General features: G+C 42.2%; 1 protein-coding gene and 1 non-coding gene across 6 annotated transcripts; one reads left to right on the top strand and one right to left on the bottom strand.

Moving 5' to 3' along the window:
• Nucleotides 1-342: 342 nt before the first annotated feature.
• On the bottom strand, nucleotides 343-15,239 carry LOC136486299 (cation-chloride cotransporter 2-like). 5 transcript variants are annotated; one of them, XM_066483171.1, is made up of 15 exons: nucleotides 14,956-15,239; nucleotides 13,980-14,292; nucleotides 13,771-13,896; nucleotides 12,319-12,467; nucleotides 12,058-12,136; nucleotides 11,878-11,969; nucleotides 11,358-11,472; nucleotides 10,910-11,010; nucleotides 6,002-6,063; nucleotides 3,991-4,239; nucleotides 3,799-3,913; nucleotides 3,473-3,667; nucleotides 2,402-2,802; nucleotides 1,956-2,117; nucleotides 343-1,871 (listed from the first exon to the last, which is right to left on the bottom strand). In XM_066483171.1, exons 4-15 carry the CDS (start codon nucleotides 12,462-12,464, stop codon nucleotides 775-777), a joined length of 2,814 nt encoding a protein of 937 aa, XP_066339268.1. In that variant the 5' UTR covers nucleotides 12,465-12,467; nucleotides 13,771-13,896; nucleotides 13,980-14,292; nucleotides 14,956-15,239; the 3' UTR covers nucleotides 343-774. The 5 variants fall into 5 exon arrangements, with proteins under 5 accessions (XP_066339268.1, XP_066339267.1, XP_066339269.1 ...); XM_066483170.1 differs by lacking the exons at nucleotides 13,771-13,896; nucleotides 13,980-14,292; XM_066483172.1 differs by lacking the exons at nucleotides 13,771-13,896; nucleotides 13,980-14,292 and having other exon boundaries at nucleotides 14,952-15,239.
• A 7,806-nt stretch (nucleotides 15,240-23,045) lies between these two features.
• TRNAE-UUC (transfer RNA glutamic acid (anticodon UUC)) lies at nucleotides 23,046-23,119 on the top strand. Its single transcript has one exon. It is a non-coding gene; the product is annotated as a tRNA-Glu (tRNA).
• The last annotated feature ends 461 nt before the right edge of the window (nucleotides 23,120-23,580 follow it).

The following is a 23,580-nucleotide window of genomic DNA, read 5'->3' on the forward strand; positions in this document are numbered from 1 at the left end:
TTTTTGACACTCGGCAAAATCCATATTTGTCGAGTGCTTTTTTTTGCCGAGTGCTTTTAGCGCAGTACTCGGCAAATAACTTGTTCGCCAAGTGCCCAAGGGAATACACTCGGCAAACATAAAAACACTCAGCAAATTTGAGGATTCCGGTAGTGTCTGGGCTTCCACATGCACAGCAAACCAGCCAGTATATGCTGATGCTACCCAGCCTTTGAGAAACAATGGATTGCGATAATGAACTTCAATTACAAGAAAGCAATTGTAATAACAAGTAGTTCCAAATATGTACATCAATGTTACATAACTTCAATGTTTATTACAACAATGACCCAGCCTTTATATTACAAGAGAGGAGAATGAGAAATAGTTCAATCTAGCTAGAACTTCAACATTTATTTATATGATTACATAACTCAAATTGTACCAAATATGTACATCAATAGTTACATGCTTTCTCTCAATAATATAAGATAGAAAATCTATTTTATATTTTGGAATACAAAATAAAACAGTACACACAGCATTGGAGCATCTCTATATAAAAAATAATCTCTAGACTATGTATTTTCTATACCTGCAAATGTCTTCAGTCTACAAAGAATGTAACTAAATCCTATGCAAGTATTCATCTGCTAAATGGATTCCAAATTCCAAACTCAGCAGTAAAATCCATGCAGCTAGCTAAGCATGAGAGCAACCACCATCACACAGAAACGGTATGTATAACCTCCAAAAGGAGCTAGGTCGTAGCTTATAAATGTGTATCAAATCTGATCACGTGAAAAGTGTGACAACATCTCTTCTATATCCCCTAACTATCAGCATCCGTGGGACGTTCACGACAAGCATATCCATATATTCCATGTAGCAGTAGGCCGGGTGGTTCAGAGGTGGTGGTGGGAGGCTCACCAGCACCACGGCCGCCATCATGGAGTACTTGACGATAGTTGTATTCAGCTTTAGCATCGTATAGAGGAACTTCTCAACCTTCTCTTCATTTACCACGACTTGCCTGCCATCCTCCATCAGTGGCCGCCCTTCTCTTTGTGCGGTCTCCTTCATCTGAGAAAGGTATACTCTGATTCTATCCTGAGCGCTTGCGTATTCTTCTTGGGGATCCTTCTTAGCATTAGGGCTGATCTCAGAATGTGCTTCCATTGACTTCATGGTCACAACAATAACCTCAGCATGCATCCGCAGATCATACAGATACTTTTTAACATCAGCCTTTAGCTCCTCAGATTCTGTACCCTCTTCTGCTATGCAGAATACCTGAATCTTACAGCTTTCAAAACCATCTCTGGCGAGTAGGAGCTGAGATAACAGAAGCATTAGTCCTCCATCCCTCACAATCCAGTATAGGTCAATGGTCCCATACAGTCTCTGGTACTCATTAGGCCACTCATCAAGTCCTTTCACAGTAACAATAGCCTTGTTAGCAATAATGCAGTCATTTATGATGCTGATAAATGATGATGGTATCTGTGTTATTAGATTCTCGCGACGCCATATCTCAGGATAACGCATGACAACAATATTTGGCTTCAAGTTGCCTAGGCCCATTATCTGAACAATGCTGCGGAAACCGTCAGATATTGAGCGAGCAACGATAATCTCAGCAACACCCTCACAATGCTTATAGTCAATATAGGCACTAAGTTGACGGTAAGCTGTATTTGCTTCCTCAGCTGATTCATGGTAGTCACCATCAATGATTGAGACAAAAATCGACATGCCACGGCCCTTTTTCTTCATGCAATTGGCAAAATCTGCAAGTTTTGGATGGCACGGGACATTTTCTGGAAGTTTACCCCAAGGGCGGCAAAATATAAGAGGAATGGGGTACCAATTTTTTGGATGTACGTTATTTGCTGCACGAAAATAATGATAGTTATATAACATGGAGCTTGTAGCTCAGCTAAATAATGTTTATTTTCCATGCAAAAATATTCTACCTCCCAGCGATCGGAGGCTTCGCAGAGCCAGTTGAAAGTATGCACTTTTAAATCCATCTCCCCAGTCACCAGCCTTTCCTTTTAAGCTGACATAGTAGTAGATAAGGCTTGCGAGGGCAAGGGAGACCACGGTAAAAGTCCATGAGATCATAAACATGATAACTGTATATTTAGGGGAAAATTATCTGTCATTAAACTCAAACTATACAAAATATTTTATACAGCTCAAGGATATAATTATTTGAGACATAAACCTTTGAAAAAAACAGATAACAATTCCATGAACATAAGTTTCAAATTTTGTACACTTGTTTTGTGATTCAGTCTTCAATTTCCACATGCTTCTAAAGAAGTTATTGCAATATTATTTACAGATTATAACATGTAGACATATATTTTCGATAAAATATGGTCACAAACAAAATTATAGGAATGAAGAAGCATACCAATACATTGAGATGCACCGATCAGCGAAAGGACCCAGTGGTGTATCTTCCAACGAGGGCGCCAGCTTGGAGCATCAAGGAGATCCAGCAGAAAGCATGACAAATTAACACCAGCATAACACAGAAGGAAAAACATAGTGATAGTAGGTGTAATCAGATCCAGGTTCCCGATCACAACACAAGCAATACATATGAAGCTTGTAAACAGAGTTGCCACATGAGGCTCAGACCCTTCGTAGGCCTTAAAACAGTTAAGAATGGGAAGGATGTCATCATTCGCTATTGCTGCAAGTAACCTTGGAGCCCCGGTCAAGCTCTGTAGTGCTGCACCCAAAGTGGACAAAATAATTCCAATATAAATTACTGCTGGACCAGGCCAAGCAATTGCTGCAGCAAGAAGCCTGCATATATTAGGCATGTTTAGGAGCTGACTACACAAGACGAAAAGTAGCTAGTCTGAAGAAACAACACAATGTACTTTATGAAATTGGAGAATTCAAGCTTTCAACATTCAAATTGTGTGATCATATTATAGTATATTAGACCACTCCCCCTACAGAATATGAGTACCTACTACTAGTTACATTCAAATTCAGTGGTTCAGACTTCAGACATAAACAGCTGCTGCATTTCTGAATTAGTTTTTCCCCTTAAATTCCAAAGGCAAGAAAATGGCACTCATGGAAGATTTAAGCATGTTCCATTTCTCATATGTAGCACTTCACATGACAACAACAGAGAAGAAGGTGCAGCAACAATATTGCTAGCTAAATTCAAATAACCACCAGAGTTTGTCAGCACTCCAGCAATCTCAGCAAAATTGAAAAAAGAAAGATTGATTCTTTAGCAATACTCTAATAAGCCATTTATGCAAGTAGAAAGGTTTAGCTTCCTTGCACCAAGTGCAGTAGGATAGCAAGAGTGCTAAATGACAACGCATGTAAAGCATCCACCACTTCCCCTTGATGTCACAGATTCAATAAGCTAAAGGTATCTACCACTAGGAAACATACTATCAACAGTCATTAGAATGCAAGACCAGTGATGCTATATTTCTAAGGAATATGGAACCTGTCAGTTAGAAGCTCTTCTCTTGTAGCCAAGGCTCCAAAAAGAAACACAGATAGCAGATACATCAGTGTAGTTGAAAGGGTAGCACTTAATGTTCCAACTGGTATGGAACGCTGTGTGTCTTTCAGTGAAGCAGACCGGTTTGAACCAGCCATGATTCCAGTAACTGCTGGGAAAAAGAGTCCTAACAATGCACTGAAAGAAAAATAGAAAACTGTCAGTAGGTGTGCATTGATTATAGATTAATAAATATGAATAAGACACACTATTATGTCACTAATTGGAAGGTTTCAAAAGATAAGTGTCAAAAGCAGAGAAGGTCCTACTTAAAATCCCAATATATCGACCCATTTGGATCAGGAACCCCAGCATTGTTTGTAGGTTGGTACTCTGAACTCCAGTTCTCCGCAAGTGTGACGATACTCAACCCAGTGATTCCCTCTAGGTAGGAAATACATCAATAAAAGTTCAATGCAAAAAAGAATACAAAACAAAATAATAATCAAAGGACTACTTACTTGAAGCACCAGGCTCTGGTGCAATGGAGACGCCAATATAAATGCATAGTATTGAGAAGAGGACTGGTACTAAGAAAGCAGGTGCAACCTTGTTGATAATTTTGACACCGCCAAATACAATAAAACAGAGTAATATGGTCACGACAACACCATAGATCTGGAGGTCATGCAGACTAGGTGTTGATATAGTTGTTGCACCACTTTTTGTTGTACCATTTACTAATGTGTTGTTGACCACTGTTACAGTCTCTGCTTTTAAATAAAATTTCTACAAGTTAATTTAAATAAAAAGATTACATAAACAGAACTTACAATGAAGAACATGACCACTGCAAAAGTAAGCTAAACACAAATTCAATACTTCAAAGAAAAAGGTTCCCTTTTGCTACTAACGATTTGATTTAAAAGAAAATTGCACTTCATACAACTGTAACAAATAATCTCCTAGACATTTCTTTAGTAAAAATAAATTATTTATAATCTTTACTTGCACCTCGAATTATCCCAACCCATGAGAAATATGAAAATGTAATTTTACTATCCAAACACCACAAATATCAGATATTTGTTGCCCAGGCACTTCCTAAGATTGGTTTTGAGCTAGTGGATATAACAAAAAACGGGGGTCTCAGAGGATTTTACAGTAGTGTATTCCACATACAAAAAAAGTTTCAATACAAATATGCAATAGATTGGACCATAAGTTCATAACACAACAACCATAACAAGAATACAATGCAGAAAAATTAGATTACAGTGATTCACTCTAGATTTTATCAATCAAGATTTCAATTTGTTCTAAATTAGAGAAGAAAACAAAATCTGAACATGGAAGCCTAGAGTTTGGACTGGAGAATAGATCTGGGAGAGATAGACGCTGAGTCGAGCGAAGCTAGGAGGGGGTGCCGAGCCGCTGAGGGAGAGGGGTACTGCCGTGCTGGCTACTGTAGACACTGCAGTGACAGCCAACGACTTCAATGCCATCCTCTGCTGATGGACGTTGGTTGCCGCCTGCAGCAGCAAGGGGGAGAGTCGAGCGGACAGCAAGGTTGGGGTTGAGGGGGAGCCGAGAGGGGTGCTGGCTGCACCGTGACCGCTGCTTATGACTTTTGAGTCTTGGCCGCTGAGGTGTTGCGTCACGGAGGAAGGACGCTGATTTGCCAAACGGGAGAGCGGAGACAGGAGATGGGATGTAGTTTCTAGTGACTTCATGGGCTGGTAGAAGGTCGACTAGGCTTTTGGACAAATTTACAACATACTGTACAATTATTGTTAGACAGTCGTGTATGGTGCATGGGCTATTTGGGCCTTTATGGTTAATTATAGATTGATTGATATTATATTAGGCAAGGAGATCCCACGGTGGCCATGATTCTATAAACCAACATGGCCCTCCTTGCCTATATATGTAACCTGCCTATTGGCCTCCTAATCAATCTATCAATTCCAATTGCCTTCAATTTTATATATATATATATATATATATATATATATATATATATATATATATATATAGAAAAATATGGGTATTTCATGGAATACAGGGGAATACCCCTAGCTCCGCCCATGGGTGGTCATTATAATAGTGTATCCATCTGACTTGGAGACAAAAACAATGAAAAATCACATCAGGATCCCTTGACCCTTTCCACCACAATTGCAACCATTCGACAAATAGTGCCAAAGAAACATCCAGATTCCATAGTTTACCAAACTAGTATGACAAACTTGCAGTCAAATCTAAATTTATTGTTGTTCCTATCACCAAGGGTAAATAGACTTTTTCGTTTAAATTTGGTAGTAGCTATTTTTATGGGAACATACGACACATAAAGCGCATATACAGACAAACTATATGACTAGCATGTTAGCATTGCATGTATCTTTCACAACACTGGACATAGAATGATAGCACTGTTCATTTTATGGTATTGTCTTTCTAGATATACAAATTGATCATCCACACATAAAAATATTCATAAGAAAACCAAGAGAAAACTTGCTCAAGTACCTTGAAAGAACCCAGCTGATGGAATAGCATCTAGAAATGTTTCTACAGCTCCCAACACATACCTAAAATTAGGGATCACAAATAAGAACATAGTAGGTCATAATATCTCCACGGGAGAAGGCTAGCAAATAGAGAAAAATACTAATGCATCCATGCACTCCACTCATAAAAGAATGGAATTATACGCTCAAGGTTGCTATATCTGAAACTTGATTAAGCTCACATTGCAAGAACCAAGATTCATTTTTCACCATGTAATATTATAGTTATTTCCTCCTTTAGTCCTAAATTGACAATTATTAATAAGCATGTTATAAATTCTCAAGAACATATGCCAGCATGAGGGTTTTGCACTCAACCACAATGTTGCCAAAGGTCTAATTTGATTTGTTGAGCTTTGAGTGGCATTTTTAGGAACCCAACTCATAGAAGATCAGGTCACCAGGCCATAAATGTTCAAGAAAATAAGCAATTCAAACCTAGTTATATGATGTTGAGTTTACATTTTAGTGAGTTGTGGCAACCTTTGAATGTAGTTCTGAAAGTGCATCTAGGCCCTAAGTGGGTTTTGGTGGATTGAATGACACCACGATAATTGGATTAATGTAATTGATGAGATCATATGCAGGTACTTAGTCCTAGGTTGATTATTGTGTTGGACTCAAATGAAATGCAAATGAGAATTGAGTCCAAAAACTGACTGACAAAATGAAGAATTGACAAATATGTGGAAATAACAAAAGAGGCATGTTTTGATAAATATCAATTGGTCTCACACATGAGGCTTTTTCATTGTATGAAGATATTGAAATTGTGACTTCGAATTGATCAAGGATTGTTGGTATCAAAGTTTGATTGATCTCAAGATTGATATTCAAGTGAGGATCACAGTATTGAAGAAATGGAATTCAGTTGACTGCTTAATGTTGATTCATGACATGGTGTGATTTGAGGATGGCTCAATAAGATGAAGGTAGCAAGAAAATAGCTTTGAGACGCCAAGCGAAGGTGAAGGGCAAGTGATAGCTTGGAGGACGAGGTACCATGGCTAACGTGAAAAAGAGAGTACTTACATTGAGCTAATGAACTAATCGAGCTATGATGGCTCATGTTATATGCAAGATGAAATCATTGTTAAATCATATGAACAAGTGACTTATGGATAAAAAGTGTAGTCTTGATCACATGGTTTGGAACATCCTAAGTCACAAGCTCAACCAGGACATGCTCATGGAAATGGCAATGTTGAAGGCCCCTAGATGATGAAGATTGAAGTGATCGCACAATTTCAAGAATTAGAGGCTCAAGTAAGAATTAATTTCATATATATAACCTCAATTATAGGTGTGTCGTACTCAAAAGAGATGCAACACTGGTTACTAGACAAGGCCTAAAAGTGCTCAAATCAAATGTAGAAAGATACTCGAGTGTTAAACATTAGTTTTAGAAAAGAGTAGATAAAAGCTGGTAAAACTAGCTAGCGCATGTTTGAGTAGCAATGGCTAGTTTTGAAAGAAACCAACTAGGTCAATTTTGACTGACTTTAACCCCAACAGCTATTTTATGGGAGTCGAGTATTTATACATACTCATCCCTTCCCACTTTGAGGGGTTGTCGATGCCTTCCACATCCATCTAATTTTCAGAAAACCTTGAGAGCATCGTATATTCCTCCCTTCATGCGACTTGAGTCTAAGTGAGATACCCTTTGGATTAGAGAGTGAGCTTTGAGTTGTGTGAGCATGAGTGAGAACTTGGGAGCTGATTCCAAGCTTTGAGCACACTTTGTGGCTGTGCCAAGCAATCACTGAAGCATTTGTTACTCTTGAAGCTTGGCTCCTAGATGGCTAGGCATTGTTGGCAAGCACCCAAGGCTGTGGAGTGCAGTGGGATAGTTTGTGAGGGATACGATCTTGCCCTACAAAGGAAAAGATCAACAAGGGAAGTGGTAGTTCAGAGAGACCGGACATGAGCTTGACCTTTGCGGCCACTCAATGGGGTCCAAGTAGAGGACAGTTTGTGAGGGCTGTTGGTATAGTTGTTGCACCACTTATTGTTGTACCATTTACTGATTGTTGTCTCTTGTTTTGATTTGTCTCACTTTCATGATTCTACCACCTCTTTGTGCTTTCAATTGTGCCTATTTTGTTATGCTTTCACTTGTGACTATTTGGCTATGCTTGTTTGTGACTGTAGGAGCTTCATGAACCAGTCAAGCAACACCTAACAAGGCAGCACACCAAGTTTGGTTCATGATAAAAGAAGTGTGGGGGCGTTCTACATTTACATATATATGCTTTCTGCAAAAATCAGCCAGGTCAGTTTCTATAGACCCTGTGAAATTTCTTTAAAACTGCTAGGTTAGGAAGTATCTTAGAGCGCTCAAGAGATCCATCATGATGTGAAGACAAAAGTTAAAAACACAAAGAGGTTGAATTGAAAGAGTTTTGAAACAAAAAATAAATAAAGCACCAGACAATTGACCTTAAAAATTGACGATCAACTAGCAAGCACTATATTATCTGTTGCACTTGCATCAGATCGACTTACACAAGAAAAATAAATTAAGGTCTTTGAATGTTACAATTAGGTCCTTGGGCCTTACAAGTAGGTGGACCTGAGCATTTGTCGTGCCGTATTGAAAAAGGCCGGTGTTTTTGGGCCACAAATCCATGCCCACTAACCCAATAACTTCCATAGGCATAGTCGGGTCGACTCTTTTCGAGCCAGGACCATGCATGGGAGGCTACCCACTAGTTTTAGTTGAATAATAATTAAAAGAATTGTTCTAGGTTGGTCTCGGACCATGCTAATATTTTCGGGTATGCTTCTCACTATCCAAGCCCTATCCAATTGGAGCTACGGGCAAAGCTATTTTGCTCAGGTCTACAAGTAGGATCCTAGATCGATAACGGGTCCCTAAAAACTTGGGTTGGGCCCTTTTACACACAACAGGGCTCCTAGCCTAAAGCACACCACCAAAAAGCACTGGGTCATCCTTTTCCAACCCCACATCTAGAAATCAATCCTTTCGCTATATATGCCCCTGATTGGGTAGTTCTATGGAGATTTTTTGCCATGTGTGTAAGTGTTTGAAACTAGAGGAAAGAATCAAACACTTTAAGCTTCAAAGATTAGAGGATTCTAGCCTAGTGTGGTGAGAGATTAGAGAGTTTAAGCTCTCATAGTTGGCTCGTAATGACCCATGAAACTCAGAAGTGTTGTGGTGCAGCTCACAAGAACAATGGTCACTAGACGGAGGAAAGGGTTGAGAGCCAAGGGTCAGTATATAATTAGCTAATGACTAAATTTTGAACCAAAATAATGGAGACCAAATCAAAGTGACCAAAGCTGAAAAACCTGCCATCAGTTTAGTATTAGGTTACTAGTAACCGGACTAAATCTGGATAATTCGGTCCGTGCCATTAGGTAAGTTGAAAAAAAAAACTAAAACACAAAAAAGGCCCAGTAACACTTACACCTTCGTATATAGCCCAAGGCAGCCCGAAATAATATAGCTTAACCCTATGTCCCTAAATCATCCTTGGATCCCTACCTCACACCTCTCTTCTAGACTTCCGATGCCGATACCATCTTCATCTTTGTCCTGAACCATATCTCATCTCCCAAACTCCAATTCCAACTGCGGTCGCACAAGGCATAGCTATCCAGCCATCTATATCCCACCTAACTCACAGCAAGGCGGCAAGCTGGCGAACACTGTTGTACTCCTCTATCCTCTCTGTCCCTCTTTTTAGGAAATGAGGCAAGGAGATCTACTTCACCACTCGGAGTGTACAAGTGCACGACAGTACGAGACGCCCGGTGAACAATAGCGGTGGCACGGTGCTGCTCCAGCCTACCACCCTTCCCTGTAATCCAGATGGCCAGTGAACTTTTATGGTGGTCACCTAGTCAGCCACGATGACAACACGCCTTCAACCCCTCATCATGGTGGCCTCATGTGGTGTCCTGCCCCATCGTTCAACAGCGTCAACGAGGCACCCTAACCCATATCGCCTCACCTAACATCCTGATGCGCTCGATTCCCCCAGCTCTATGGCTACATACACATTTTTTTTGCTCTGATTCATCTTGTTTTGTTTTCTATGATTAATTTATCAGTCAAATTTGGTTGGAACCAAAGACTAAATCCTGCCTAGTCTTGAGTTTTTTCAAGAACCGGTTGGTTTACAATTTTGGGTAACTGATATTTGCGAATGATCGAGGAAACGTTCAATTTGGTCTAACCGAATGCCCAGGTCTTTTGATATGGGGTCATAGACAACCATTAATGGATTGGCCAAACCTCATAAATCTTGTGTTCCCTTTGTGCTCCATGTAACTATGCTTCCCTTGTGTTTTTGTTTTTGCCCCTTCATGCTATCTCTTGTGTTTGTTATGTGCACTAGTGCTTGTAGGTGCTCCAAGACGTGGGCTTCATTAAGACATCATCTTCACAGTTGTAGTTATCAATCCATCTAAAAAGTAGCTTCTAGTTTGCCAGTAGTATCTTCTTAGGGCTAGGCTGTTTCTTGTCTTGCTAGTTGCAGCTAGAGAGCACCTAATGCTTGTTCTTGTTGTAGGTTTGTACTTAGGTACATTTCGAGTTGTAGCACTAAGTGATTTACTTTCTTGCAAGTTTATTTCTTTATCTTGATCACTTGGTTGCAAAACCAAGTGAGCAACAGGTTACGAGTCATGTTCCCACAAAGTTCTGTAAAAAATTTGTAGATCCACCAATTCAGTCTACCCCCATCTAGGTGATCATTAGCAAATCAAGATCCTTTCAATTATATACACCTAACTATGATTAATGATTTAGGGGGATTTAGGCCCTGAGGGTCACATATCATTTCTCTAACATTCACATGCATGACGAGAAAATTAAATAAGCACGTGGACTTACATAGCTCCAGCAACTGCATTTCCAAGGAAGAAGCACAACCCAATACTAATCCCAACTTCTGGACCAAGTGCACGACCAATTAGATAGTAAGGGCCACCACCCTGAGAATAAAAGAAAATATATCTCACTCTATAGGTGTTCAAATTTCTAGGCCATCCATTCAAATACAACAAATTGTGAACTAATTTATTTATTTTTAAACATGCGGGTGACAGAGAAAATACAGAGAGGATATGGAAAGGCAAATAATTCTAGTAAATTTTAGATTTTTTTTCTTCTAATTTTGAGATTTTCATTAAATATTTTTACTATTTGTTAGATTTTAGGTTTTAACCTCACCGTCTCACATATTTCACGAACATAGAACAACTCATTGATTTGCAAATGCGAATTGTAACATACTTCGAGAAACTTCACCTACCACTAACTCTACTCATATTCAGCATACCTTCATTGCTCCATTTGTTGCAATTGCACTTAATGACAATCCAGTTAAAAATGTGCATGCACCACAAAATGCGACTAAAACAAGTGACTGCAATATGCCTCCCATACCCACAATCCTGTGGTAAATAGAAATAAATTGTCAATTCTTGAACATTGGAATATATTGTTAGTTTGTCCATAAGAAATAGACAATGCCATGAAGCACAAATTTCAAAATGCCAAAACTTCTTGACACTAAAAATTTAAACTATTGACTTACTATATCTAGATTTGGTTATAAGATTACAACCTTACCATTCTAAGGTTTTGGTTAACTATGAAAATAGATCGCTGCTAATGACTAAACAGATAGCAAATGTAGCACGAAGGATATTTGCCAAAAACAGATAGTTATATTTTACATGATACTTGATGACATATGAAAATATGAATACAGTAATGAAAGCTGTTGTGCTTAAGCTGGAAAACTATCTAGAAACTAATGCAACACATACACAATAAAAACGATAGTAGAAGTATACCAAGTAAAACGGATATAATATATTATTCCCAAGATGTTCTGCAGACATGGAATAAATACACCCATCAAGGTGCCTTGTTTAGGCTCAGTTTCCTACACACCAAATAAAATAAATGTAATTATCAACAGAGTTATGTTTATGAAGAGTTAAGTGTTTTGCCCGCATATGGACCAAAAACACCTTAGGGAATCCAATGGCTATCTCAACATCCTCACTGTCCCTAGGGCTAGATGGTGCCTGAGCTTGTTCTCCTGCCATACTGTTCATAATCAATTAGATAAATGGCACGTTCCTTTTCATTTGTAGAGTAAAATAAATAGCCTTAGGTTTCTAGCCATTTCCTTAAATATCAAGTGGTTAACAAAAGAAAACACAAAGTGCTAGCCAAAACACCCTAATATCTAGTAAATGTGGTGAAAATAGTAGAACATGTGGTCATACCTCTTGAGTCCCAAAATATTGACTAGAGAGTCAAAACCAAAGAGCTCAAGCTTTGAATCACTTTGAGATACATTAGGTACAGCATGACCATTTGAAGAAGCCATTTGTGTTCTTGGGTCAATACTTTGATTAGCACTAGGCTTCATGGCCTATCATATAAAGAATTATAAGCATGTAAGTTCTCGCACATTTCACACCAAAGCCGAATAGTTTTCTTTTCAAAACTCATAAATGGATAATAGAGGAACATGACCACTATCTAGAATAATTGGAGAAGCTTAGGATGGTGCTACATTGTTATACTACATTAGACTAGACGACGGTGAAAGTATTGGTGCAATATCAACCAACACAAGGAAAATTGCACTTCTAGTCTAGGCTCTAAGCTTGCATAATTCCTTTAAAGAACAAGTGATCAAACCAATGTCATTTCAAAGTATACAACCATGTGTCCAAACTGACATGCCAAAAAACTCCATTCATTCAATTTGAATCAAACAACAGGTCTTGTTCAATGTCATACATAATTTAGTTTGCATAATTTTTATGTCCAATGGGCTCAATACAAGAGAAAACGATAGGGTAGTATTTCAATTTATGGGCTCTTTATCGCTATCCCTAAACCAATGCCGACAAAGCACGATGGTATTAACTCAAATTACTAAAAAAAACAACTCCATGCCTTGGGTTCCTAGCCTCACTTGACCCATTCTAGATCTCACATCTGTCGCCCCATGGCTATGGCATCAATTGATAGCTCCCTCCATTGGCCTAGGAGCATGAGGGGATCAATGGCATCAATGAGGAGGACCCGGCACCAAAGCCATGCCTTGGCAGCAGGGGTCCTGGCTATTGTCCAGATAGCATCTATGGAGCTTGGCTCATCCGCTATGGCACTTAATTAGGTGATAGTGTGACGCTAATTTCCCACACTGTTTAAAAAAAGTCGATGTAATATTAGGTAGCAAGTAGGGGATGCAATGGGTAATTTTGGTCTGTCTAGGCATTATATTGGACATAGGGACAGCGTAATTGAGATGTATGGTGAGTACAGCAAGCTATTTCAATGTTGTATCTATCCATGTTGCTGCGGTAGATATTGGAGATATTCAGCTATTGGGATGACGGTTATGTTCTAGGTAACACACATAAGTGTTTACCACACATGTTTTACTGGGGCTTTGATGTATAAATCAGTGACACTGGTTTTAACCCACTTGCCTAATGAGGTTGAGATAGCAGCCAGAGTTGTAAGCTTTTTATTAATTTTGTTATCAATGGTGGATAGGTCATCGGGACATTGATTTAGGACGAAGCCGATCGGTGCTTGATTCTTGACAGATTTCTTTGCTGGATATATCCTTGAGCAACTCATTTTCCCCTTGTCTCTAATGGGTATTTGCAATAGGTGAATTATTGTCAACAGACCCGGACTGCCCATACGATCCACACCTGGCACTCATGCAAATTCCGCAGATTCGTTGGTGCATGTTGAGTGTTGACATATGAAAAATGACATCTAACCCATCTTCATATTCCAATGGTGCATGCCTATACTTCTTACAAGCTGGGGCCACCCTGTAAATAAAAGACAAATGTCGATCCGTTTGTAAAAATTAATGTTCATCAACTGAAAAAAATAAACATATACTGGTGTATACCTTAATCTTTTCATTCCACCACTCTTCAGTTGTAGCAATAGTCCGAATTTTAGGGTCACCCCCTAACCTCGGGGCATGGATTTTCAAAGTCTTTCATGCTCTGAGGGCATCTGTCCCACCTATTTCTATGTTGGCCACGACGGTAGGACCCTGCCAGTTTGTTCTTCAAACTTCAACAGGCTCTGTGTGTAACCTTATGGCCTGTTATGGGTAGCTAGCGATCTCTTCCAAAACTATCTCTATCCACGCTCTATGTGCAATGGCATCCAATTTTGCAGTGGCTTTCCTTTTTTTTTTTTGTCCCTTTTTCCATCTATACAGAATTATCATTGCAACCAGCCAATATTACTAACTCAGGCTTCCGGCATTCATGAAGATTAGAAAATGAAATGTACAGGACTACGCAACAACAATAAACAGGGTGTGCTTACAGTTGAACTAACAGACAGTGCATGCATGGAAATTTCAGGGAAAGGAAAGAATTCAGAACATAGAAGGACATGGCAGGCAAATTCAGAACATAGCAGGGACATACCATTACTGAACAAGTTAGGCCTGTTGTACGATTTGCTACTGAAAAAATGATTCTTCCTAACATATAGCCAGATGAATTCCAGTTGTAGTATCAAGCATCATCAGCCTAGCTAGAGCTACTAGTAATCAATCTTGTGTTTTGTCTTTAAGCTACAGTTGTTAAGGCCAGTCTCAGTGAGTATCTTTGTTAGAAACAGTATGGACTAGTTTCATCCCCATGAATAAAAATCATTCTACTCCCATAAAACTCTTTTTTATCAATATTGTGCCATATTAGTATATTTAATGCTCATGAAACTCACGTGAAATTCTCAAGGCAAAAACTGCACAAGTTAATGCACAGTTCTTCCCATCCAAATTGCAGCAAGGAGATTGTAACCTCTGAGCAACGCCTTTCCAGATCTGATTGGAAGAGCAAGGAGGAGAGGAGATGCTCACGTACGTCGCCTTTGTGGCACGGAGTGGGCGGAGGTCCGAGGTAGCCCGGCCAGACTCTTCTGCAGCAGCAACGTCGTCGCAGGCGTCCGGGGGCTGACGATCGATCTTTACGGCAGCGGAGGAGCGGGTTCGCCGTCACCTCTTCCAGGAGCTCCTGGCGAGGAACGGATGAGTGGGTGTACGTGGTGGCTGGCGCCCTGCAACCTGGCAAGAGGCGCCGGGCGGCGGCCGGCCAGCAAGCCCTAGCAATTCCGGCTCCGGGAGAACGCGAAGGGAAGGAAACGCACAAATGGCATGCAGAGTTTGTGTTTTAACCGGTGGCAATTGTGGTACATACTTAAGTTTTGCCTACTCAAAATCAGCCGCACAAAGCTCCTCTCCACCCGAACCAAAATCGAAGCCGGAAAAAGCTCATCTCCATTCACTTCTCACTTGCTAACTGTTAGCTCACGTTGTCTCTGTTATAATGGACCAATCAAAATTATACTAAGTCTTGCAAAGAAAACGTCCCCTGCTGAGAGTCTCCGACCACTATGCACCTAAAAATATACACAGCAAATCGAATCCATTAAAATTAAGGGCTAATAAAACACATGGACCAGATCCAACGGCCGACGGAAGAAGTTTGATGCCAGGCTTCAAATACACCCGCATCCGCCGAGCGCACGCGACTCGCGAGCAGGGTTCGAAGTCTGGGAACATGGAAAGAAAAAAGCAAACGCCGGGATCAAGACGTGAGCAGGGATCCGCTACCGCCTTTGGCCATGCGTTCTCGCGCAAACCCGCACTGCCGCTGCGCACGCGAGCGCGGAGGCCTGCCGCCGTGGCCGCTAGCCCTGACGCTCTGCCAATCCGCAGTCGCACCAAGCCGCCGTCGCCAAGTCTTCCTCTGTTGTGCTGCTCCGTGCCGCCTGCCGCCGTCGCCGAGTTTACCTCGGCCACGCGCGAGATTCCTGCGGCATCAACTGCTCGGGCCGGAGGGGTCGCCTGCCATCGCAGACGCAGAGGGGCACTGTAGCATTCCGTTTGTATTTGGTAATAATTGTCTAATCGTTGACTAATTAGGCTCAAAACGTTCGTCTCGTAAAATACCACCAAACTGTGCAATTAGTTTTTAATTTCGTCAACATTTAGTACTCCATACATGTACCGCAAGTTTAATGTGATGGGGAATCTTCTTTTTACATAGTATCAAAGTTTGAATTTTGGTGGGAACTAAACATGGCCTAAACAAATTGCTGTGCTCGAGGTCAGACGCATCCCTTTCGTTTCCTTTCCCTTCCGGTTTCTGTCTCTTTGTTTTGTTTGATTCATAATATCCATTTTTTATTGGCCTGGGTGGTCCACAACACACAAATCTTTTTTGTGCGGATGTGCTTGCAGATGAGGAATTTATTCTGATATATATGATACTATTCGAGAAACAGGCCAGTCCGATATTCATGTACTACAAAGGGAATTCTTTGAGATATGTGGTAACTGGTATGGGAGTAAAATTGTATTCTTATCCAATTCCTATTCCCTATGCGCAAAGGGGTCAACTTATTTCCCCCTTCTTGCAGAATCATAAAACTTATTTGATGTAAGCTGCGATTGAAGGGCAGAGGAGCAAATTAAATTGTCCTGAATAAAAGCCAAAAAAAAAAACTACTGATTTGCAAGATCTCTTTCGATGATCACTTTTTTTACCATAGTCCTGGGATTATCGTAAATTAGCCAGACACTCGATCTGCTCACATATGAGCACCTCCAAATTAGTCTCTGTTTCGCTGCTCTCCCCTTGTTTTTTTGGATATGGTTTCGTGCATTAGCTTCTTGTATGTATGTTTGATCAACAACATGAATCTTTAGCTTTCCAGATCTGACACCGAAAAGCAGCATGATCCATACTAGCCTTATTTGTGACTTAAGTCAATTTGTTTAGTCTGTACTCTGTACCTAATCCCCCATCTGGTCGTAACATAGCTATTTTTGTGTGTGTTGCTCTTGGATTGAATATCAATTTCCCCAAATTGTTTCAGATTAGCTGGTCACTGCGGCATGCCTGTCTGTGTGTTACAATAAGCAAATTGGTATGACCATGGTTTTCACATATTATTTTTTGCTGTATCTTATAATCCTGTCATTGTAGTATGGTAATTTTGTGGTCATATTTTACCAATAGTGTTTTAGAGTGCACACGAGCCTTCATCTTGGCAACAGCAGGTTGTGACAATCACCATCTATCACATATTCTTTTATTTAGCTGTTAAGTTCTATCTTTATCAAACTGAAATTTTCTCAAGTATATTCAATGCTTAGCTGCCCATATAGTAAATTTGACATATCACTGATCTCCATGGGTGAAAACCAATATAGTTTCAATGAAGCTTGATTCCTGTACTGGATAATTAATATTTACTCAGTGACTCAGTGTTGTTTATAAATGTCGATCTTTCTCAGTTTCTTTTCCTCCCAAATATGTAGGAACTAAGCCTTTCTGATTGCGTAAAATTGCCACTGCCTGTGCTAACCTTGGCCACCCGGGCCTCCACCACGCCGCCGCCACGACAGCCGGCCATCCCTGTCCTCGAGCGCGTCGTCGTCACGCCGCCGCCTGCCCCTACTGCCAAGGGGGAGGGGGAGGGCGAGGTTGGGACCGCGACGGCCTGCGGCGACGACCAGCAGCAGCGTGCCAAGCCTGACCAGAGGGGCGAAGAGTGCTCCCTTGCTGCCGCCGTCGTCACGCCACCGCCTGCACCTACTGCTGAGGGGGAGTGGGAGGGGCAGGGCGAGTCCGGGGCCAGGGGCGGCTTGCGGCGACGACCAGCAGCAGCGTGTTGAGCCTGACCAGAGGGGCGAGGAGTGGTCCCTCGCTGCCTTATCTGGCTGGATGCAGCTCGGCGACACGCATGCCATGCTCGGCCGCATGGACGAGTCCATCGCCTGTCATGGCAAGGGCCTCGAGATACAGATGGCTTGCTCGGCTTGGCTGGCTGCAGCTGCAGGAACTCCTCTCACGAGTTACTGTAGTTACAGCCCAAACAGCTGCAATGTTTTCAGCTTGCTAACGCATCAGTTGCTTCCGAGTTCTGACCAAGATGAGCAGGGTAATTGTTTCCACAAATTCCACTACACATGGTTTCTGTATAGGAACTATTTACACCAAAATTTGGAAGAAGAACGCGGGAACTCGTAGGCTTCTAAAGTTGTGCCAAACAAGGAATCGATTGCATGAAGATCAATATCAGTTGATTCAGATACGACTCCGCAATCGGATCTCTTGGATGACGTCAGCGGATAGGGATGAGGAGCTACGGTTGGCGCCAGGAAACTACATAGCGGACTCTACAAGAAGAGAAAGATTGGGTCCAAGTTATCTTAAATTAGGAATATTTTTCTTTATGCCAAAGATTGTAACGAATCGTGATCGAGTAGAATTCATGTTTAGACTCCGGGTATAAATATCGGACCCTGGTTATTCTAAAAAACACGCAATCAATCAAATACCAGTTATTTACTTTTTTCGGCTCCGGCCACCCCTTAGGAGTAGGAGTAGAGTAGATCTCGGCGAGTTCTTCAGCAAGTACGGATGCATCGATCTGGTCGACCTCCACTGCTTGTTTGTAAGTACCGTCATGGCTTATACCTCTGTTCGTACGGCTGCATCGATCCGGTCGACCTCCACTGCGATTCTGGTATAAGTTACTTATTGACTCTTGTCTAGTTCAAGTACGGTTGTATTGATCCAGTCGACCCACTGCTCGAACTAGATTAAGGTCAAGTTATCAACTCTATCTAAGGGTAGCGTTCCTATTGCTTCCATTATTTATTTAATTACAGCAATATCACTTCGCCCGATTGGGATTGATCTAAATCGGCCTTATATCTTTTTTAACCCATCGTTTGTTAATCTAAATTGATCTAATCTGCACTTTAAACGATGAGTTATATTTTATCGGCTGTTTTACATCAATCTGGATCGTGCATAGCGTGCGGTTAAAGTATGTTTGATCTTGAGTAGATCTATTGTCTAGCAAAACTGTTCCATGGCCCGTTATCACGACCTGTGTGATTCTGCCTCACATTCCACTGTTAGCACCGTGGAGTGAGGATCGTTATTTGGTAGATCTATTCCTAAGAGGGCATGCCCTTAACTGTGCGCTATGCCTAAATCGGCTGTTTTAGCCGATATCGAGCGTTTTCACGAACAGTTCGCATCACGAGATCGTTGAAGTAGGGATAGGTTGAAAGATGTGTTAGCCCCATGATCTTATTATTGTATTACGGCTTGCATGATTCTGCCTCATACCCCACTGATATTAGTAATAAGTTAGGGTCGTCGAGTCTATTGTTGTTTCTACGGCCTGCATGATTCTGCCTCATGCCCCACTGATCATAAAGATAGATGAGATCTAATATATTCATTAGATTTATCTCTATTAAATGGTTGAATGATGATGAACTATTTCTTTCATAAAAAGGGGTTCGGTTACTTGCAGCCATTGGCTTAGCATGAACTAATTACTGTTGATATCCTTTTGCCAGTAACCAATATTTGTCTAAACAATGATATTCATCTAGAATGATAACCGATTCTTCTTACACAACCCCATGAGCGTTAACTGATTTATTCTTATGAATATGCTAGAATCGACTATTTAGTCGATCTCCTTTCATATCGGCTCTCAGAGCCGCACATTCGGTACTATCTGGCAACACCGGCATGTTCTGTCCTTAATTACTGATAAACTTTCTTTCCTTGTCAATTGTAGAGTCAAATTGACTGGCACGTCTCAGGAGGAGTGCGTAGGATCGACCATCTCTGCGCTGAAGCTAGGGGGATCTCCAGCTTCATCGAGCGGACCCTTCTGGCTTGCTCGTGTGCCCTCGGCACGGGATAAAATTCCGTGTCGACACATATTTCTGGCACATTCGGTGGGACCCCACAATCGTTATGGCGGCTCACAATAACAACGATATCCTTATGGTACATTATGAAGATCTACCTGATGGAGATAAAGGTGTCATCAGCAAAGCTATAGAAGAGTTTCAGAACAAGTATTTATTGTCCTACACCATAACACGCGACAACACAATTGTTCAGAAATTTCCACTGCCAAGAGTTGTACTACATGGGCAGACAGATACAGCTGAAGCTGAAGACAGGCGTTTCTTTACGGAAGTTGTAGACAAATCTGTTCGTGATGCCATATCAAGCCATAATGAAGCTTTCTTGGACATATTCCACAACGCCATAAAAGAGGCGATTCATGGGTTTCCAGTTGGTCAATGTGGATCGGCTTATTACAACATTCCAGATCCGTCGACCCAATGGACTAATCAAGTCGGTACCAGCCATCAAGAAGCAGCACCAGCTGGTAATGGTGATGTCCAGGCAGTTCAGGGTCCATCTGAACAAGCTCAAGGTACTACTACGGATCAAATACAATATAATCCTGGACCATCAGTACAGCATGTGCAACAGCCAGCGGGGTAAGGTCAAAACCAGGTGATCAATTTTGGCACAACAGGCCACATACCGTCGTCGGCTCAAAAAATAGCACCCTCAATTCAAAGGATCCAGGGAAAAAAATACCACAACACTAATACATTATATATATTATTAGGTAACTACCTATTCAACTTTGGAACTAGGCAACGTGTTATATATCTACCTTATTCAAATTTTGAACTATAGTGGCACTGCACAAAACAACTTAGTACTAAATAATAAATGGATTTATTTTGACATGGTTCATCATATCCTTCTCAACTCCTACTTTTTGCGGAATTGCATGCACTCTATTGATTTGCAGAGATGCTTTCCATCAGAGCCTTAAAAACGTTATCTTTTCATGTAAAGTACCTAAGAGCCCAAGCAGTGAATTCACGTCAATTCAAAACAAAATAAGCATATTCAGGCAAAAACATTAGTAACACTTTTCGTATTTGTTTTTATATATTAATTATCTTGTAATACTGCTATTTGTTCTCTACAGAAGGTAAGTAACACTAATGGCAATATAACTCTTTCACTACCACTTCTATCTATACAACTACCACGGGACCGCGCGTTGCTTTCTAGTCTGGAACGGAGGAGACACCAAGTAGCATGTCGCTGCCGTGTGTTTCAGCTATTTTTCTTTTGAAGGAACTGGAGGGGCTAAAAGCCCCTACAGGAATTTTATTAAGACAAAGAAACGTGTTTCAGCAAATTAGATTAGATGCTGTCACGTGCGCAAATGATTCATGTTTTCAACTCCGTCGATAAACAGAGTTTGTGATGCTTGCATCACATTGTTTTGGAGCTGTACTTTTGTCAACGTTCCTCTTTCAGTAATTAGTAGGTAATAAAATAAAGTTGTACTGTTGTTGAAATTGAAACAGAATCTGTGAGAGTCAAGACCATACTTGCACATTGATGCATCCGTTTACAGTTTCAGCTCGCAAAGGCATCAAATTCAAATTAAATGAAACCTAAGACCTGCCGGAATATACATAGTAATAGAAGTACAGAACACTTGCAAATTCTAACATCTCTGCTATCTAAAACAACTTCATTAGAGCCCATGAGTGTAGCATCTCTGCTAGGCGATTACAACTTGGTTTTACTAACTGAAGAAACAAGCAGCCGGAGCCCATGAGTGCGTGCGGGGTGCAGCTATGCAACGGGAACCAAGAACGCTGTTGGCATGGGAAGCATGCTGGATTCCGGCGCGGCGACGACGAAGCCCGGTCCAGCGTACATGGCCCGCGGCTTCCATACTATCTCCTCCTCCTCCGTGTCGACGTCGTTGCTGCCAGTACTGCTGCTCTCGCCGTCGTCCAGCAGCTTGGCCTGCGGCGGGCAGCACTTCTTGTGCACGTCCCAGCGCTCGGCGGATGACGCGCGGCTGATCGTCCACTTGCCTGAAGACGACGACGACGACGAAGCTGGGCTCGCTGCCTTCTTGTGCGCGTCCCACCTCTCCACGGAGTCGGCCCGGCCGGGCTTGGGCGGCGGCGAGGCGGCCATGTTCTTGCGCGGGGATCCGTGGCCGGCGCTGCTCCTGACGCTGTCGGCGGGACGAGGGCCTGACGATGCTGAGGCTGAGGGTTCTGTGACAGCCGGTTTGGTCTTGCCCGCGTCCCACCTCTCGTCGGAGTCGGCGCGGCTGGGCTTGGCGAGCAGCTTCGCTTGGAGGATGGCTGCGACGCACGGTGGTGGCGTCGGGAGCAGCGGTAGCATCTTCCACTTGGGCGGGGTCGGGAGCAGCGCGGGGAGAGCCGCATGTGCCATTGCGAGGTGCACGCGGGCAACCGGGATCGCCATGGATCTTTGATGGAGATCGACGCGCGCGCGGTCACGCGGCACGGCGGCACCAGCGAACCAGAAGCGGCGTCGCAGGTGAGCTGGGCGAGGCGGAGAGGATGGATCGGCCGTGGCAGAGCAGCATCCGTGAGATATATAGGCACAGGGAAGTTGCCGTGGCAGAGCAGCATCCGTGAAATCTCAGGTACAGTAGAGGTGAGTCGGAGTCGGAACTCAGGTCCGTGTCGCCGCCGCCGCGTGGGCGCCACGCCATATCTGTCCGCTTTGGATTGGGGTTGCGAGTCGGAACTCCCTGCGCCCCGGTGGAGATGGCGGCGGGGCCTGCTGTGGCTGGTGCACGCGGGCACGGCACTGAGGCTACCGAGCCGAGCAGCCCGGCCCGTCAAGTGTTCGAGTTCGACGGCGCGCCCATTGCTCAGGCCACGACACGAGTGGCGTCAGCATCAGACCACGTCGCCGGCGGCGGCATCCCTTCCCGGTCCCACAGGACGGTTGCTCCGCACCGCGGGTTCGACGCTACTCTCTTCTCGTGTGGACCACTCTCCACTCAGGTAATCGCCCCGTTTCCTGAAGCATTTCGTCCACGATGAAACTTATTTCAAAACGCTCCCTTGCACGGTGTCTGATCATCTCGTCAAGATTAGTCAAAATTAACAGTTGCCTACCAGTTATCACTATGTCTGACTGTCTGTAATGTCGGAAGTCACTTATTTGCATTGCTTGTGACGCTGTGGTGCCTGTTGGACTGTACTGTGCGACCTCATTCAAGTATAATTTAGCATGCAAATACAGCCATCCTATCCATTGTCGTCTAGTCCGGTTAGGATACCTGGCTTTCACCCAGGCGACCCGGGTTCAAATCCCGGCAATGGAATATTTTTGTTTGGTATTTTTTTCTGTCTTGTTTTTGCTATTTTTTTTCTCTGTCTTGTATATATTTTTTCTCTCTGTCTTTCTATTCACGTTTCTCTTCCTCACATGGTTATACCGAAATGAGTCTTTGCTGCACCTAAAATGTCTTTCTATTCACGTTTATCTTCTTCACATAATCACACATATTGGCTACACGATATCATACTTCTTTGATTCTTTGATGGATGGAGTTTTAACATGACTGTATCGGCTGTGGCACTCTACCTCGTTGGTTATTGCAAACTACTAAAGGAAGGAAACCCTTGTTGTTGTTGTTTTTGCAAACTAGTAGAGGAGGGAGGAAGGGAGAGGTTGGTTTCGGTGTGGGTGTGCAACATAAACAAGATACATCGTGTACATAGACTTTTCCAGGAGGGAAAAATAGCAGTCCATAATATCACATATTCATATATCTCCTAGCCT

This window comes from Miscanthus floridulus, chromosome 10 (genome assembly GCF_019320115.1).
Source record: "Miscanthus floridulus cultivar M001 chromosome 10, ASM1932011v1, whole genome shotgun sequence".
Classification (NCBI taxonomy): Eukaryota; Viridiplantae; Streptophyta; class Magnoliopsida; order Poales; family Poaceae; genus Miscanthus; species Miscanthus floridulus.

Coding starts and splice junctions, on each gene's coding strand:
- LOC136486299 (XM_066483170.1), bottom strand. CDS start 12,464: ATGAAGCCTAGTGCTAATCAAAGTATTGACCCAAGAACACAAATGGCT. Junction 6,064..10,909: donor AATGCAGTTGCTGGAGCTAT/GTAAGTCCACGT, acceptor CCCTAATTTTAG/GTATGTGTTGGGAGCTGTAG. Junction 2,118..2,401: donor CGGTGCATCTCAATGTATTG/GTATGCTTCTTC, acceptor CTAAATATACAG/TTATCATGTTTATGATCTCA.